Genomic DNA, 20018 nt, shown 5'->3' on the forward strand with positions numbered 1-20018 from the left:
TTATCTTGCAATCCATTCTTTATTTGCCAATTTGGAATTTATAGCATTATATTATAAGACAATCTATATGAAACCCATTTCAGATAGCATCACATTACACTGATGCTCAAAGACTTTGGGGCAAATACTGCTGACCATACTAAATTCTTTTCCACAGAGACCAACTTCATTATTATTATATAGTTATTTTAATTTAGTTTTCTAATAAATTACTGTTAACTACCACACACAACTTGATATTACTGGAGTTTCTTTAGACATTTTCTAACATACAATTTTTTTTTACCTGAAATTTTATGGTGAGAAGGGGGTGAGCACTATGTACCAGTGCGCACTGCACAAGCCTAATTACGGTACACTGCTACTTTTGCATAGATACTATGTCTGTACTAAAAATATGTAGTACTGAAAATTTGCCTTTAATATTTAGTGCTATTGCATTACTTTAGATATATTATAATATTTAGGAACCTGTAATTTCCAGTACTTGATTTGTACAACATATTTTTTGGCACAGAAATAATATCAACAGTGATCACAATGTTTCAAAATTCCATGTTAATGGTTAAACCAAAAATTTGTAGTACTTAAATTTCAAGTACAAGTTAAGTACTTTAAAATACAGGTACCTAAATAGTACAATAAATTTAAAGTAACAAAAATAGGACATAATATTAAAAGTAGATTTCCAAAACGACAGATTTTGGGTACAGAAATAGTATGTATGCAAACGTAGCTACATGTAGCTGGAACATTGCCTGAATCACAACATTCTTGATGCTTTGATTAGAGAATATGAGTTTGTCTGCGTGAGGAGAAAGAATTAATGAAAATAAACATCATTTGCTATTTTTCAGTGACCCTGTAGATCAACAAAATACTATAGAAGACCTTCAGCACCAGAACAGAAAACTAACAGAGGAAAACACAAAGCTAAGACAACAGATTGATGTACAAGACGATATTGTTACCACAAACCAAAATGAAATCGATAAATTACACAAAAAGGTTAAAAGGTGTGTGTTACTTAATAAATTAAATTTAGTTTTGTTTTAGAGAAAATATTTAATGTATGATTGGTTGATTGGCATGCTATGATAAAGCAATTAAAAAAATTAATGGCCAGATTACTGCACAGTTATAAAGGCTTAACTATAAAATCTTGCTTATATAATTATGGTGGGACCATTGTTTTTATGCCCCGTCTATGATAGTAGTAGGGGCATTAAGTTTTCTGGTCTGTGCATCCTTCCGCCTGTCTGTTCGTTCGTTTGTCTGTCTGTCTGTTCGTTCATCCGTCTGCTCTTCCGTCTGTCACATGTCAGGTTAAAGTTTTTGGTCGAGGTAGTTTTTGATGAAGTTGAAGTCCAATCAATTTGAAACTTAGTACACATGTTCCCTATGATATGATCTTTCTAATTTTAATGTCAAATTAAAGTATTGACCCCAATTTCACGGTCCAGTGAACATGTAAAATGATAGTGCGAGTGGGGCATCCATGTACTATGGACACATTCTTGTTTCCTGGTCATTTATCAATGAAATGAACAAAATTTTTAAAATTAAAATACTTTTAATTTTTTGCAATTCCAGGTGCCAAATATTGGCTGTTATCATACTTCTTCCTTGACAAGCTAAATAGTTGAGAAGTAGTGTAAATACATTTAGTGTAAATACATTTACTGTAAATTCAGAAATTATTGCGTGCATTTATTATTGCGATTTTGTAATTTTACACTTGAATGCGATTTTAATTTTTACGATTTTGAGAAAAGTCATGCTTAACTCAGTTAAAATATTACAAAATGCGAGTTTTAATTATTGCGTTTAAAACTCAGTCACATTATTCGCAATAATAAAAACCTCGCAATAATTTCTGAATTTACAGTATATAATATTTATAGTATAGCTTATGTGCACAATATACATTTAAAGGGGGGTCGGAGGGGTCCTGATCCCAAAATCCTGGGCTTAAAAACATGAAATCCTGAGGTCACAAATTTAGAGAAATTTAAATCCAGACATCCCAAAATTTGTAAAAGAATTCCCAGATGCTTAATAACACCTGATCCAGATGACCAGAAAAAAAATTCCTGACCCCTTCTTTAAACATAATTATTAATGCAGCTGACTTTCAGAAACTGAAAAATGAAGAACGGACAATCAAATACTGTTGTATAAGTATACAATATCATGACCTACAGAAAAAACTGACCAACCATTTCTGAATTTACTCTATTGAAATGAGTAATCCTACAGTTCTAATATGATATAAAAGAAAATTTCCATGCACAGCTTCATTTTTAAATTACTTCTTTATTTATACAGCTTACAACAGACTGCTGATTCTAAACATGAAACGATAGCAGAGAATGAAGAATTAAAATCAACAATCTCAAAATTACAAGAAAAGAAGAAAGATTTATCAACTAAGATAACACAGATTGATAAGGAGAATCTCAGTTATGAAAATCAATGTTCTGACCTTCAATTAAAGGTGAAAGGTTATGATTATGAGTATGTTCAAAGTCAAAGTCGAAAAAAATTAACATATTAAAATTATAAGTTTCTTAATTTTGTTTCAATCTTTAACATGTTTAAGGCATATTCCTTTTAAATATATCTTGAATGAGGATTGCCTATATTTTGTAGATACCCAATACACAATCATAGAAAATCAACTCTATGCTTATACATGTAGGACTAGTTCTGATATCTTCCAAACAACTTACTAAAAATAATATGGAAATCCTCTTTTTGCCTTTATACAGCATAGAAAGAAAAATAAAAAATAGTACAGAAAATAGTCTGTTGTAATTCTTATGACATAGTCAGGCCATGATATATAAAGGTTATAAAGATTATGCAAGCAGGTGGAGAAATTTAACATATTAAATCAATATCAATTTCTTAGAGTAGTTATTAATTCAATTCTTACACACTCCTACTTCCTTCCCTCGGAAAAATATTCATTTAAAACAAATGATCATGTACTTTTAAGAAATGAAAACAACATGTGATATAAATTTTATGCGTCATAAGTGCTGTCTGGATTTACCTTCATCAGGAATGCTCAAAGCCAAATATTTGAAAGCCAAGGATTAAAATTTTTTTTTTTAAATTGGCCGTTTCAGAATCTAGAGCATCATGGGTAATTTCATTGTTCGTACCCAAAGTTAAAATAACATTACGTCATTGGTTGAATTTCCATTGTTATAACGTTTTTAACCAATCAAAACGCTTTGGTGTAAGCTTTTGAAAATTTTACCCAGGATGCATTAGATTCTGAAACTATATGAAATTGAAGAGCTATATGACAAAAAAAAAACTCAAACAATAGCCAAATCCTTCTAAGGTCAACTTTACCTGAGGCAGTTGAAACTTAAGTTTCTTTTAACTATTTCTGTGAAAAATTTATTGGATTTTCTACTGTATTTTTAACTGCTATGGAGCATTTGTGTATGAATAAGATGGAGGATTAGATTATATGTTGATTTCTGAATGTCTGATTAGATTATATGTTGATTTCTGAATGTCTGATTAGATTATATGTTGATTTCTGAATGTCTTATAGTTTCTCATTAAAATTCTTCTATTTTTTTTTGACAGTTAATTGAATTAACATCACAATTGGAAAGTCTTACATCCGCGAAAGAGTTATTAAATAAAGAAGCAGCAGAGTACAAGGTAATCTAAATTGATTAAGATTTGATCATTCATAAAAAGTGACTAGTTTCTTACATTAACTTTAAAAAGCTGTACAAAAAAGTTCATTATCCAAGCCAAGTTAGTAAAATGTGAAAGATATTTATTGAATATTCTGATTTTCAATGTAAAAATCAATATACAATTCATTCATTAAATTTATTGTCTAAAGACTTTGAAAGATAACGATTTTTTCTGATTTGAAGGAATTCACTTTTCTTGGCAAGGCTGTCTTTCCTCATTGGGCTTATAATAGCATTTAGTGTGAGAGTTATGGACAGGTAAAACACAAGAAATGACAAATATATTTGTTCCTTTTTCTCAGCCATCAAGAAGATCCAAGACTGGTTGGCCCAAAGTCTTATCAATGTGTTTGGGCATAATATTGTGAAATGCTGGATTATTGTAAATATCTTTAAGAATGTAATAAAAAATGGTGTGCAGAAAAATTAGTTCCAAGTCAGGACTATGACAGTCAATCATTATTCTCATTTCCATTGTATAGAAATAGTTGCCTGAAAAGTAGCCGTATATGTGGACTTAATTTTGACGGGACGTATTATGGTATACACATGTTGGGTGTCCGTCTGTCTGTCTGTCTGTCTGTCCAGGGTAAACATGTCGCACCGTAACTTGAGAACGACTTATCCAAAATTCATGAAACTTAATATAGTTGTTTCTTTTGATGGTCAAATGATCTGTATACTTTTTGGTGAAAATTAGATTTAAACTTTTTGATTTACGACACTTTGTAACTAAAACAGGGATGTGTTTTTTTCACATATCCACTGTATCTCAAAAACGAATCCTGATTATGGCTTAAAACTTTAAATACTTCTTAGTTAGATTAATCTTAATATCTGTATACTTTTTGGTGATGATTCAAAATTTCATTTTTGAGTTATTGAGTATTTTGTAAAAAAGGGGGAGGTTTTTTTTACATGTCGCGCCATATCTCAAAAATTGATTTATGATTATTACTACAAACTTTACACATGTCTTTGTTATATTAATCTTAAGATTTGTATACTTTTTGATGATGATTCAAAATTTCATTTTTGAGTTATTGAGTATTTTGTAAAAAAGGGGGAGGTTTTTTTTACATGCTGTGCCGTATCTCTATAACAATTTATGAGTTATTGAGTATTTTGTTAAACAGGGGTTTGGATTTTTTACATGTCGCACGGTTTTGATTCAAAATTTTATTTTAGTGATATTTAGTTTTTTGTTAAAAAAAAACCAGGGTGGGGGGTTTCCTACCGTGTCTCAAAAACTATATATGGTTATTTCTTAAAACTTTCTCAGAAACTATTTATGATTATTGCATATAACTTCCACATAAGATGTCGGGCGTATCATGCGCTCATGGCGCAGCTGTTTATTAACAATTTTCATAAAATTTGTAAATTTTTACTAACACTACTGGGCCAAGTTCATTATAGATAGAGATAATTGTAAGGAGCAAGAATAATCAGTAAAGTAAGATGTGCAAACACATCACTATCACCAAAACACAATTTTGTGATGAATCTATCTGCTTCTTTTGTTTAATATTCACATATACCAAGGTGAACGACACAGGCTCTTTAGAGCCTCTAGTTCTTTATTTTAGGTTATGCCTTGATGTCTATATATATCTATTATTTTTGTTTCTGTCCACACAAATTATGCATTCAGGTATTTAGGTTCATTTATAATTTGAAGTCTAGTATATATTAAGGTTTGATTATTGTTTAAAAAGGTATTAATTAAGGCTTCTATTTCTTTTTTGTTTGTTTTTATAGCATGAGCTGGTCCATGCTAGAGATCTTAAAAGTTTACAAGAAATTCAACTCAATGAAGTAAGTTGCATTTTATTAGATTATTGCTTATAATTAGTTTCATCAAAATGTTTATACTATAAACAGATTCTTTTAGAATTATTTAAGGAATGACTGCACTATTTTTTCTGTCTATATAGAAATAACATAAAAAATTTGGTGCACACTGAATAACGTGCGTAGCGGGTTATTTAACAGTGTGCCCCACATTTTTTGTGTTATTTCGAATAGATTACCTTAGCTGTATTTGGCAAAACCTTTAGGAATTTTTGTCCTCAATGCTCTTCAACTACGTACTTTATTTGGCCTTTTAACTTTTTTGGATTCGAGCGTCACTGATGAGTCTTTTGAAGACGAAACACACGTCTGGCGTATATACTAAATTTAGTCCTGGTATCAATGATGAGTTTATTTTCTTATAATTTAATTCTAAATTCCATTTTAAACCGTAGAAAACCCTGAAAAACGTTGATGACGTCACGGTCACATGACTAAATTATGTCTATGGGCTGATAACGCCAGCCAATCAGAAGACGCTATACATCCAAAATTAAATTATATATATATATGCAGGAATTTTGTTGAGAAATTTTGTTAGAGCAAAGGTTGGAAAATTTCAAATATGTCAATGAGACATAAACACAGCTATAAAAATAGTCAATTGACATCTAACGAACAACACACAGTATTCAACTGTATACAGATGTTTATGTGTTTTAACAATTTTGCAAGCTCTAAATCTTAACCGAATACAAGATCTGTTTTTTTTTAGCCTTCGACTTTAGTCGAAAAAGCCAGACTAAGCGATCCTACATTCCGTCGGCAGCGGCGTCAACAAATATTCACTCTGTGGTTAAAGTTTTTGAAATTTTAATAACTTTCTTAAACTATACTGGATTCCTACCAAACTTTGACAGAAGCTTGTTTTTGATCATAAGATAGTATCCAGAAGTAAATTTTGTAAAAATAAAATTCCATTTTTTCCGTATTTTACTATAAATGGACTTCGTTTTTTCTGCGGGGAAACAAAACATTCACTCTGTGGTTAAAGTTTTTAGAATTTTAATAACTTTCTCAAACTATCCTGGGTTTGTACCAAACTTGGACAGAAGCTTGTTTATGATCATAAGATAATATCTTAGACAGTAGATGTTATTGTGTCCTGTTAAATTGTTCCCTTTAAAAAGTTTTGGATTCTCATATATTCTATGAATAATTTTTGGACTAGTTTGAATCTCGGTCTATTTCTGTAATTTATTCTTACATACTTTTGATTTTTTAACCCTGTATACGTACATTGCCTATGTAAATTTTAAAATTGTTTGTATGCACATTGAACGACAAATTTATGTGACGTATATAGTTTTTCTGACGTCGGACACTCAAGTAGATCCATGTGTTCGTGGATAGGTTTTTGTGTCCTGTTAAATTGTTCCTTTTAAAAGTTTTGGATTCTCATAAATTCTATGTATACTTTTGGACTAGTTTGATTTCTGTAATTTATTCTTACATACTTTTGATTTTTTAACCCTGTCTGCGCTCATTGCCTATGTAAAATTTAAAATTGTTTATAATCCAGGTACTTTTGATAACTATTGTATGCACATTGAACGACAAATTTATGTGACGTATATAATTTTTCTGACGTCAGACACTCAAATCAATCCATGTGTTCGTAGATATTAGATGTTGTTGTGTCCTGTTAAATTGTTATACGATGATGACTGATGTTCCCATATTTTGACTATTTTATTGATTGTGACTGTTTATTTAACGCATCATGTAAATGTAACGGAATTTGATAAGACTGTTATTAAAGTGAGAGGGTTAGCGCTATAGAACCAGGTTTAATCCACCATTTTCTACATTTGAAAATGCCTGTACCAAGTCAGGAATATGACAGTTCTTGTCCATTCGTTTTTGATGCGTTTTGTTTTTTGATTTTGCCATGTGATTATGGACTTTCCAAATTGATTTTCCTCTGAGTTCAGTATTTTTGTGATTTTACTTTTTATCCAGAAGTAAATTTTGCAAAAATAAAATTCCATTTTTTCCGTATTTTACTTATAAACATGATAAATGGACTTAGTTTTTTCTGCGGGGAACCATTACATTCACTCTGTGGTTAAAGTTTTTAAAATTTTAATAACTTTCTTAAACTATCCTGGGTTTGTACCAAACTTGGACAGAATAAAATTGAGAAAGGAAATGGTGAATATGTCAAAGCGACAACCACCCGACCATAGAGCAAACAACAGCTGAAGGCAAGCAATGGGTCTTCAATGTAGCGAGAATTCCCGCACCCGTAGGTGTCCTTCAGCTGGCCCCTAAAATATGCATAATAGTACAGTGATAATGGACGTCATACAAAACTCCGAATTATACACAAGAAACTAAAATTTAAAATCATACAAGACTAACAAAGGCCAGAGGCTCCTGACCTGGGACAGGCGCAAAATTGCGGCGTGGTTAAACATGTTTATGAGATCTCAACCCTCCCCCTATACCTCTAGCCAATGTAGAAAAGTAAAAGAATAACAATACGCACATTAAAATTCAGTTCAAGAGAAGTCCGAGTCCGATGTCAAAAGATGTAACAAAAGAAAATAAATAAAATGACAATAATACATAAATAACAACAGACTACTTGCAGTTAACTGACATGCCAGCTCCAGACCTCAATTAAACTGATTGAAAGATTATGTCTTCATCATATGAATATCAGGTACAATCCCTCTCGTTAGGGGTTTAGTATCAGTATTAGTTTTAGAAGCTTGTTTATGATCATGAGATTGTATCCAGAAGTAAAGTTTGTAAGAAGATTACTCCGTTTTTTCTGTAATTTACTTTTAAATGGACTTAGATTTTCTTACAATCATAAAATAGTAACAAGAGGAATATTTTTATTGATTTTTTTCCTCATTGTTGTTGAGCCTGCGATTTACAGCAAAAATAGGCTAGACACTGGGTTCCGCAGAACCCTTACAATTTTTTTTGCCTTTTATATGCAATCACACTGGCAAAGAATTGCATGGGAATTTGATGATATAATTAAAATTTGACAAATGGAGAACTGAAAGCAATAAAACCATACATTGATTATCACAAAAATAACCAACCAGACAGGAAAAGTATACATTAGCAAAGAATTGTCATTATTAAAAAAAAAAAGGCATTTGGTCAGGGTTTATTGAGGTGTCATTTAAAAAATGTGTTGCTATCAATAGGCATTGCAATATAAGATATTAGGTCCAGCATCTCTGAAGAAGGAGTTAACAATAGAATTTGCATTGATATGATTATTTTTAATTTTCTGTTCTTATTATTCTGTAATTATCAATTTCAGAGATATTTAGAAGTCAATTCTCTTAAGAAACAGCTTGAAGATCTCTGTGTACAGCTCAAGGTAAGTAGAGTAAAAAAAACTTCCATGGCAGTAAAGAAATCAAAGAGTTAAAAAATGGCTAAAGCTTGCCAGTGTTCTCCCCAGATATTTCATATAGCATCCTGGTAAAAAAGGAAATTTGAAATATCCTCATGTTTCTAAAAAAAAAAAGCATCACATTCATAACATAATCTAAAAGAAAATCAATTCAGACAGCATCACATTCAGAAATATAGCCTCACATTACTATAATGCTAAAAGGTCCTGGGGAGAACACTGTCTGCTTTGAACAATCAAAATTTAGTCATGTGAAAATATTGCACAGATGTTTTGTCATATTAAAAGTAAAGTATTTATTATGACAATGCTATCAGGGACAGGGGCATAAAGTCTTGTCCTTGTTTACATTATATATATATACAACTCGTCTAAACATCAACCCAACAATGTTAGATCTGTAAATTTGCTTTCGCAAATTTTTGGTTCTTCCCTCGCCGGGATTCGAACCCATGCTACTGTGATATCGTGACACCAAATCGCCTGCACTGCAGCCGTCCCGCTAGACCACACGACCACCTGGGCTCTCAAAAAAAGAGCTTTCGGTGGCCATATGTTACCTTTCCACGTCAGTTTTAATCTAGCGGCGTACTACAGTACATGATATATAAGGCATGAAGATGTTATTGTTACAGATCAGCTAAATTATCTATAGTAAAGGATTCTACAAATTAATGTAAGATACAGTCACAGAAAATATATATATATGTTTTTATACACCCAGTATACAATATATGTACATTGTAGGAAAAGATAAAATACATTTGTATGAGCTTCAGAAACAAGACAAAAAGCAAGACTGGTCAAGCTTTTCTCCTGTTTCGTAGAGAGTACAAATTCATTTCATGTTATAGGTTAAAAAAATAAGTTCATTCTTAATTTTATCTGTATAAGAATTACAGAACACACATAAATCATGTTTAATTCATCTCTAGCTATTAAAGGGGTTGAATTGAAGTTCACATGAATACGAATTCAATGAGTCAAGTTATTCTCTTGTAAGTGAATAATTCATCATTGATGTTTCTTAGCTTATTTTGACAAAATTGAACCATTCTGGTTGCTAAAAGCAAATTAATATTTCACTACTTCCCTTTCATTGATGATTTTACAATAAAAATAAAAATCAATCTATATGCTTTTATTTTTTTCAGGATTATAAAAAAGAAAATGATGAAGTGAAGTTTGAATTGATGCAGTCCAAACAGGACATTACAAGGTAAATAGTTATTCATACATTTAGAAGAGGTAGAATGTTTACCTGATCAGGTATTCTTTTAAAACCCCTATACTGGTCAGTATCCATAACATTCACCCTGATGATTTTATCATCAAATTGAATATTTTAAGATTTGAAGAAAATATTAAATATGTTGTTTTGAAAATTTGCCAAAGAAATCAATTAAGAAATGTTATGTTTGCAACCTGACTTTTTAGGAATAGGTGAATTATGATATAGGCATATATAAGTTTTGTATTGCAAAAGAAACAAGGAATGAAAAATGCATATAGCCAAAAATTGATTTTTTTTTCTTTTTAATTTTATGTGTTCAAAATTATAGATTTCTTTGCTGTTTTAATGGCACGTTTTAAGCACATCTTTTGGGTTATCTAGTGGTGGCATGTTTTGATTGGTGGAGGAAACCAGCTTGCCCAGAGAAAACCACTGACCGTTGATAGAAAAAATGAAAGTCCTAGTCATATAAGATTGGAGTCAACTGCACCCACACGTGACAAGAGGGGTTTGAACTCACAACTTCAGTGTTGACTGGCTAGTGATTACAGTAGTAACTACTTAGACCACTCAGCCACCAAGGCCCCTTCAAAGATATAGAAATAACTTGATGTTCATGAATTATATTATTCAAGTTTCAGTCATATGCCCTCAGAATCTGGAGATGGTGTAGAAGAAATGATTTCCAAAGCTGCTGGCAGCTTTGTATGCAGTACCCCCATGCGACATAGTCAGTCACTGTGTATGGAACTAAAAGGAATGGTAAGTTTTATTGTTACAGCCTTACAGCATGGATAGGGTTAACTGGTTTACCTGTCTGTGTATCTCACAAAGTTTTGTGTTTGTTTATTGGAAATTAAAGCTCTATTTTGTTTATTGGAAATTAAAGCTTTTTGGAAATTTGGAATAAGGTTTGTGTGAGAATGTTATATGATGTGATGCTTTTCCAGATTCATTGCTCCCCACTTTTTATGCCCCACTTACAATAGTAGAGGGGCATTATGTTTTCTGGTCTGTGGGTCCGTCCGTTCGTTCATCCTGCTTGTTGAAATTGAAGTCTAATCCACTTGAAACTTAGTACACATGTTCCCTATGATATGATCTTTCTAATTTAGAATTAGAGTTTTTACCCCAATTTCACGGTCCACTGAACATAGAAAATTATAGTGTGACAGTGAGTGGGGCATCTGTGTACTTGGGACACATTCTTGTTGTTTATGGTATATTCTCCTACATTTAATGGTCATGTATGAAAGTTTTGTTGCCTTTTTTTATCAAGAACTACTTATTTTTTTTCACATTCTTTTTCTTCTCATCTTCCTGTTTACCTAATACTTTGAACGGGCCATTTTTTGTGATCAATAGCTCATAGTTCAACATATTCTTCCTATAAGTAAAGATGGGATGGGGGGCTTGGGATCCTAACCACAAAATCCTGGGCTTAATAACATGAAATCCTGATGTCCAAAATTTAAATAAATTTAAATCCCAACACCCCGAAATTCGAAAAAAGAAATCGCTGATCCTGAAAGGACCAATCCCGAAATCCAAAGCTTAAAAATACCCAATCCCAATGTTCCGTAAAGGGTCCTGCCGCCCTTTCAGTAAATGATTTGCATCAATTTTTTTTGCAGTTAGGATCAGATAAACATTTGCCTTCACCATTGTGTCCAAAGGAATATCACAAGGAGTACAGAATGGACTTACTTCCTGTGTTTGATGAAGAAGATGAAGATTGTAATCCTGAAGATGATACAGATAATCAGTTAGCTGCAGATATATCCAGCTTTGTGAGTCATGTATATTTATGATAGAAATTTAGTGTTACTTTATTTTGCTGAATTCAATATACAAATATTATGAAGTTTTTTGCTCATTAATATAAGGGAGGTAAGACATGGGAAATTTAAAAATGCATTACAGCTTTCGTGGTACATTTGTTTTTAACAAAAACTATTTGGGTAGTTGGATATATTCAGTCATCGTGGTCAAAATGAAAAACATAAGAAATAAACAGCCTTTCCCAAAATTATCAACTCTTTTATAACATATTGAACTCCCCAACAGTAGTGGCTAGAATTAACAGTTGCAATTAAATTTGAATGTAAGTCACTGTGACAGGAATTCAACCGCAATAAAAGCTTAAAGACAACAGGATTAAGATAGTCTTCAATGTTCAACAAAAGACAACTGTCTGTAGAACATGTATGACTTGAACTGTCCTTATAAACAAAAAAGTTGTAAATGTTTTTTTACAAAAACTATATAAAAAAATAGAAGCTTGGTTTATTCAATAAGTTCATATTTGCAGACTGAGAAATTCAAACATAAACAGTCAGAACTTTTGGCAGAGATTGACAGTTACTTCAGACAGGATAATGAGGAAAATCAAACATCCAAGGAAAGCTTACATTCCAGTTTACAGAAAGAACTAACTGAGATGACGGAACAAATGGCATCATTAGCAATTGCTAAAGATACTGTTGATAAAAGGTACATGTAGTCAATTTGATGAAGGATTTTATAGCAGATTTTAGTCAGTATGTAGCTAATGGTACTATCTTTGGTTAGCTTGCTTGTTAGCTGAACCATGAAGTTATTGTTATGTAAGGTATACTACCCTCCTTTTAAAGTAGATTAGTCCTACACAGAAATAGATTAGTTATGTTGGGCTAGTCTACTATTGAAGAAGGGTAGTTTACCTAACCTAACAATGACTTCACGGTTCATCTAACAAGCAAGCTTACCAAAGATATTATCTTTAGCTACACACTCACTGAAATCTGCTGTAATGGTTGCCATATGTTTAATTCCCTTGCATTTTGAACGGTGCTTAATTGTCAATTTTACAAGTGAAGGTCCATTATGAACCTGTCTTTGTAAGAGGTCACTGATGTTTGAGATCTTGTTGTTTTTACCTCTAAATCAATAAATTTCTTATTTTCAAGAAAATATTGAGGCCTTGCTCCTTAATCATACTCAATAAAATTTGAAATAGCGATCTTAGAACTGCATGCTTCCTTTTGTTGCACTATTAGGATATAAAATCATTGACTGAACCCAATAAATAATAAGAGAAGTAATTTAAAAAAGCTTGGAATGTTATTGAAAAACTTGTTTTAATGTCATCACCATGGTAACATTTTGGTATGAAATTTATAGTAGGTGATGTTGAAGTTACATTTAATTTGGAGACAGTCAAAATATTGTTGTTTTTTATATCCAATCCAATGATTTTAACCAATATCTATTTCTAAATAAGAATACATCTATATATTATTGTAAAATTTTCTTATTTATTTTTTCAGAGTGAACCATTTGAGTAAAAGCATGAAGAAAATAAGAGGTACTGAAATTCAAAACATATCTGTGAAGTAGATTGTTGTACTTTTATTCCTTTGACATTCTGTGCTGCTTTTGATTTTATGTGCCATGTATATTGCTAGTTCTTATGTTCATAGATGTTTTGTCACATGCCTTTTCACTAGTTTAAAGGCATATAAAGAAATATAAGTTGTGTAAATGTTGTGTTTTTGTGTGGCATTTCTATTGTTTTTCCTAAGCAACAACATATGATCTTTGAGTTGGTATGCAACTTGTAAATAAAGTTGAAAAGGGGGTGGTAATAGAATTTGGCTAGTTTTTCTGTCTGTCCAAACTAACTTTTACTCATACAACTTGGTCGCAGTCTAACAAATCCCAGTTATGACCCTTTGAAGTATGTGATTCTCTTCTCTATATGCACTTCATTGACACATTTTCTCCTACATCAGGTATTCATGAGAGACTACATTGTTTGATTCTAACAGGTCTTTCTTAGTAATGCATCCATAGTCGGATCCATGGGGGGCCGGGTCCCCCCCCCCCTTTTGTGGGAAAAATTTGGTTGATTATATAGGGAATCATTGAAGCATGACTGGAGTGGGCCCCCTCTTAGGTCAGTCAGCGGGCCCCTCTTAGGAAAAGTTCTAACTCCGACAGCCACTGGCATCCTGGTGCATTTGACAACTACAGAGTTATGCCTCTTTGCACTTAAAGATTTATGTTACTGTGCAGTATGCAATTGTGGATGCAACTTCTCCTATAAGAGATTCATGGAACTTGGTGCATTTTTTCAGGTTTTAATACAGTAGGACATACTATTGCATTGATAAATTTTAGCCCTTTCCATAAGTATTTATAATTTTCAGGAGAGTATTTTTTATACAATTTAGTTAATGATATTTTGCAGATCTTGATACCTGTACTGATTGTCCTTCCTTTCTTCAAATTTCTGTTTGGAAATTTGATTTCATGTTGCAAGAGCCAGAAATATAGAAAAACAAGGATTCCTTTAACAAATCATGATCATATCTTTTATTCTATAAGAGTAGGAACCACATAGGGTATCATTGTTTTTTTTTCAAATCTGCAAATATCCATGTGTTGAGATGATCTACCCTAGTCTAAAACACTTGTGTCACTATTCAAAAAAAATCTTATTTTCTAAATTCTCTTCGTTCAAAAGAACATAAATTATTTATATACTAGACTATATAATTTCTATATACCGTCGGCCCAATCTCTTTCTTATCTCATTCATAATAGAAATAATTAAAACACTAGTTTTAGAACGTGTCAGGCACTATCTTTTTTATATGATATCAAATAACTAAAACACTAGTTTTAGAACTTGTCAGGCCCATCTTTTTTATATAATATCAAATAACTGCACTACATGTCTATCAAATGATAACAAATTACAAAGGTTTGTAAGTTTATAAATACAGTCCACATCATAAAATAAGTCCTCTGTTAAAATAAACTAAAAAAAAAGTTGCATTCAACAATCTACAAAAAATGTTACAAAAAGTATTCAATACTGTTTTCGAATATATATGTGCTAAAGTATAACTAACAAAAACTATGTGTGTACATGGGAATTGTCAACGCCTTTATCAATAATTTCAAATTGAGTCCACCGTATTTAAATACACTCAGGTTCATAAAACTGGTTACAATGCTATTGTTATATTACCGGTAATAGAATTATCATACGATAAAATTCTTCCGCCACATACATAAATATATTTCTTTATCATGTGTATTTATGAAAAATTCAAGGGAGGACTAGGTTCTACCTACTGTCATTTACAATTACATATTTCAAATACCCATGTCTGCTATGTAGGAAGTTATGTTGGGATATATAGTTTTTATGCCCCACCTACGATAGTAGAGGGGCATTATGTTTTCTGGTCTGTGTGTCCATTCGTCCATCTGTCTGTCCGTCTGTTCGTCGGTCCATCTGTTCGTCCGTCCACCTGTTACAATTCAGGTTAAAGTTTTTGATGAAGTTGAAGTCCAATCAACTTGAAACTTAGTATTCATGTTCCCTTTGACAAGATCATTCTAATTTTAATGCCAAATTAGAGAATTTATTCCAATTTCACGGTCCAGTAAACATAGAAGATGATAGTGCGAGTGGGGCATCCGTGTACTGTGGACACATTCTTGTTATGCACCTGTTCATGTAGCATATTATGGTATATCCTTGTATGTATGACTGTCTGTCATAAACAATTTCACCAATTTTCATGGACCTTTAATGGCTTGTTTATATATGATAATGTAAGCTTCATTTTGATTTTTAAATTGTTTTTAGATTTTGAGTTTCCCTATTATGGGATTTTATTCACCAAGAAATAAGGTATTTCCCAGTTGTCTGACTATAAACAAAACATGATTTGAGCAATTTTCATGAATTTAGGTTTTGGATTCAAAAATTGGAACTTTCTTGGAAAAATCATTGATTTTTTTTTTTCTCTTACATTTTCCAGGGTATTAGAATTTGAATTGTTTAAAAACTTGAAAGAGTATTCTGAAACCACATTTTTGTAAGACACACCCTTAGTGGTCTCGTATATATCTTGTTTGTTGGTTGCAAGATGTGAAAGCAAAGTTGCTTTTTCCTGCTGTTTCATATACACAAGGCATTTGATAAGAGCCTTGCAGGATGTTGAATGAATGCCAATGAGACAACTCTCCATCTAAGTCACAATTTGTGAAAGTAAACCATTACAAGTCGAAGTATGGTCTTCAACACATTGCCTTGGCTCATAATCGCATGGAAAGATATCTTGTTCATGCTGAATTAACTATTCTCTCTGTCAAACTATGTTCAAGGGGGTAAATATAAATATGTCTATAAAGTTGTTACAAAGATAAGATGTGGTATGATTGCAAATGAGACAACTCTGAACAAGAGACAAAAAGACACTAAATTAACAACTATTGGTGTTTTTCTTTACCTATGAACAAGGAAATCTAAACCGCATAGTCAGTTACTGTAAATTCAGAAATTATTGCGGGGTTTTTATTATTGCGAAAAATGCGACAGAGTTGTAAATGCAATAATTTAAACTCGCATTTTGAAATATTTTTATATGAATTAAACAGAATTTTTCTCAAAATCGTAAAATTTAAAATCTCATTTAAGTCTAAACTGACGAAATCGCAATAATAAATGCACGCAATAATTTCTGAATTCACAGTATTAAAGACTTGTAAAACATTCAAACGAGGAAAACTGACAGCCAAATTTATGTACAAAATAATGAACAAAAATCAGATATGCTACACAGCAACAAAAGACAACCACTGAATTACAGGCTCCTGAGTTGAGACAGGCACACAGAATGTGACGGGGTTAAACTAGTTTAAAAGTGCCTCACTCCCCTAACCTTGGAAAGTCATGTAACAGTACAACATAAGAACAAACTATAAAAATCATTGGAAAAAGGCTGAACTTATCAGATTTATACAAAAAGAAATACCTCTAACAAAAACACGTTGGATTGGAGGGGTACCTATACATTCGAATTATTCCCTCAACAAAAGAAACTAACTACACATCTTAGCTACTGAGAGCTAGTTTAAAGCCAATAACAACTCCTATTATTTGTGGCTGTGTCCTAAGGTTACTGTTTGACATCTTTATTGTTTTGTTTAATTTTTAAGTATATATCCTACTTTTTCCTTTTGTTTTACATCTTGTCCTCAGTGTTGACAAGTTAGTGATACTGGATACTGAACTACTAAGAGCTCTCAACAACATAGGCCCCGATACTGGATACAGTAGTTGAACTACTAAGAGCTCTCAACAAGCTCTCAACAACATAGGCCCTGATACTGGATACAGTAGTTGAACTACTAAGTGCTCTCAACAACATAGGCCCCAATAATGGATACAGTAGTTGAACTACTAAGAGCTCTCAACAACATAGGCCCAATAATGGATACAGTAGTTGAACTACTAAGAGCTCTCAACAACATAGGCCCCCTTAAATGTTCTAAGTCAGGCACAGCCCTGTTCAGCATGTGTGCTTTTGTTGAGAATGAAAACTACCAAATACTACAAATGTTTAATATTCCTCTAGTCTGTCTTTTGACATTTAGAGACAGAAATCCAACAAAAAAGTTGTTGTATATTAATATTTTTATTAAATTAGCAATCAATTTTGTTAAATCTTGAAGTCACAATAGCATAAAAAATATATTTTGATGAATTATTATAAAAATAAAAAATTGTAATACTATTATTATAATGATAAAAGGCATTCGTCTTGTGTCAATTAATGACCTTAACTTTTATAATAGACTTGATCCTGTTTGTGAATTGAAATCTTTGCATGGTAAAAACTGAAAGACACTGAACTGTCTAATGAATACATATAGATAATACATTTTATTTTGCATTGGTATTTCAAGGTGTTTTTATGATGTGAAGACTCCAATATTTTTTTATGTTTAGTTTTGGTGATAGTCAAGTTTCGTTTTTATGCCTCACCTAAGATAGTAGAGGGGCATTATGTTTTCTGGTTTGTGGCTCTGTTCCTTCGTCCGTCTGTTTGTCCTGCTCCAGGTTAAAGTTTTTAGTCAAAGTAGTTTTTGATGAAGTTGAGAAGTCCAATCAACTTGAAACTTAGTACACATGTTCCCTATGATATGATCTTCCTAATTTTAATGCCAAATTCGAGTTTTTGCCCCAATTTAACGGTCCACTGAACATAGAAAAAGATCGTGCGAGTGGGGCATTTGGGTACTTGGGACACATTCTTGTTTGATTGTTGATGTTTTTTTGCCCCCAGGTATTAAGTGTTACCTTTGACTATCCGTCCATCCAATTTTTGTACCTACATTCACTTAGGTTTTCTTCAACCAAATTTTATCAGACTCCTATAACTCTGAAGAACAAAAACTATCAGATTGGGTGACATAATTTAGGGCAGTGAGTCACTAAGCGTTCTAGAGTTATGTCCCTTTATAAGTTTAAAAATAGAAAAAATTTGTTTGCTCATCTCACTTAAGTCTTCACCAAAATTTTTGGAAATACTTTTTATGATACACTTATTGGAACTTGATAGTTCATAACTTTTGGGGAATTAGGTATTCATCTTTTCCAGGAATTTTGGATGACGGTTTAGTTATTTCTGTTTTTTGTTTTATTATACATTGTGTTAAGTTGGATTTTTACATGTCATAAAAGGATAAGATTATTTTAGCTGATTGTTACATGTTATTAAAGCATGAAATTATCTAAGCTGATTTTTATATTGATAAATAAAACAAAAACATTAATTCATATAAGCTATCTTGCAGTCAGCATAATGATTAGATTTTTTTGCACTGTTCATATTTACTACTTTTAACCAAACTGCTAAAATAATTTCTTCTAATATCTTCTTTAAACTTTTTCTTTCTCTTTCTTTTTTAAGCATTTTGTTTGATTAACATCTATAATACTAAAATTACGAAGTCCAATTTTTCAGCCGTCATCACATAAAAACGACGAATCAAAGAATTCAACTTTATATATCACTAATATAGTACAAAGGTGAAGATTGAAAATTACACCACTCCAGGCCCTTTTGTTTTCCACGTAATTAATATTGCCAATAATAAGAAGTTCTGGGTCGAGTCCGATACCGATACCAATAGTATATTCACCTGTTACCTATTACCTAATCTGTACGTTCCGCATCTGACAGGCGCACCACCAAACGGTGTATTCAGGGTTAATATGCTATATACACGGGTCATAATCACAGGGTTGACACTACTAAATTGTCAAATAGCTACCTATTGTAGTATTTTAATCAGTAAAACTTTCTAAGATAACAAGACTAAAAATGAGGAACAGTTTTCAATTTGTTAGTGGGCATACATGACGTAAAGCAGCGAATCAAAGAATTCATCTTTATTTATAACTAATATAGGACAATGTTGTTGATTAAAAAATACTCCATTCCAGGACCTTTTGTTTTCCAAATAATTAATATTACCAATAATTGATAAGTTCCAGTTCGACGGGTTCAAACAGAAAGATTTGAAAGCAGAGAAAAACTGTGTATCTGATATAATCGGCATGACTTTATCAGATGACAATACTAATACTAAAATAAGGCTTGCACCTAGTTATAACTTTAATTCAGTCACAGACCCGCCATATCACGGGTGTGTTCTAGTATATATGAACTAACACTATATTTATGAAGATAATAAACTAATCAGTGGCTTTTTTAATTTTTTCTTTACAAGTAACAACTTTTTGCAAGTCATAAAAAGCAAGGAACAATTTGAATCTGGAATAATTTTTAATTCTGAAAAAATGAATAGAAATAAATGATGAAAAAACTAACTACTAAAATAGATTTATGTTATTTTCACTTATATTTTTGAGTATTAACTTACTAACCCTCTTAGCCTGCATGGCTTAAACTCCTTAAAAGGGTTAGTTTTCATCATACATTTTTTTATCAATTTTCCAGAATTCAAA

General features: G+C 31.8%; 1 protein-coding gene across 6 annotated transcripts in view; it reads left to right on the top strand.

The window, feature by feature from the left end:
* LOC134687308 (inositol 1,4,5-triphosphate receptor associated 2-like) overlaps window positions 1–20018 on the top strand; it is a 126824-nt gene that overhangs the window by 15808 nt on the left and 90998 nt on the right. For all 6 annotated transcript variants that reach the window (XM_063547487.1, XM_063547484.1, XM_063547488.1 and 3 more), the window contains 10 exons: window positions 858–1016; window positions 2329–2497; window positions 3610–3687; window positions 5490–5546; window positions 8872–8931; window positions 10122–10186; window positions 10837–10963; window positions 11836–11991; window positions 12513–12694; window positions 13510–13547. In XM_063547487.1, coding sequence (XP_063403557.1) covers window positions 858–1016; window positions 2329–2497; window positions 3610–3687; window positions 5490–5546; window positions 8872–8931; window positions 10122–10186; window positions 10837–10963; window positions 11836–11991; window positions 12513–12694; window positions 13510–13547 — 1091 coding nt within the window. The remainder of the gene's footprint in view (window positions 1–857; window positions 1017–2328; window positions 2498–3609; window positions 3688–5489; window positions 5547–8871; window positions 8932–10121; window positions 10187–10836; window positions 10964–11835; window positions 11992–12512; window positions 12695–13509; window positions 13548–20018) is intronic.

This window comes from Mytilus trossulus, chromosome 10 (genome assembly GCF_036588685.1).
Source record: "Mytilus trossulus isolate FHL-02 chromosome 10, PNRI_Mtr1.1.1.hap1, whole genome shotgun sequence".
Taxonomy (NCBI): Eukaryota; Metazoa; Mollusca; class Bivalvia; order Mytilida; family Mytilidae; genus Mytilus; species Mytilus trossulus.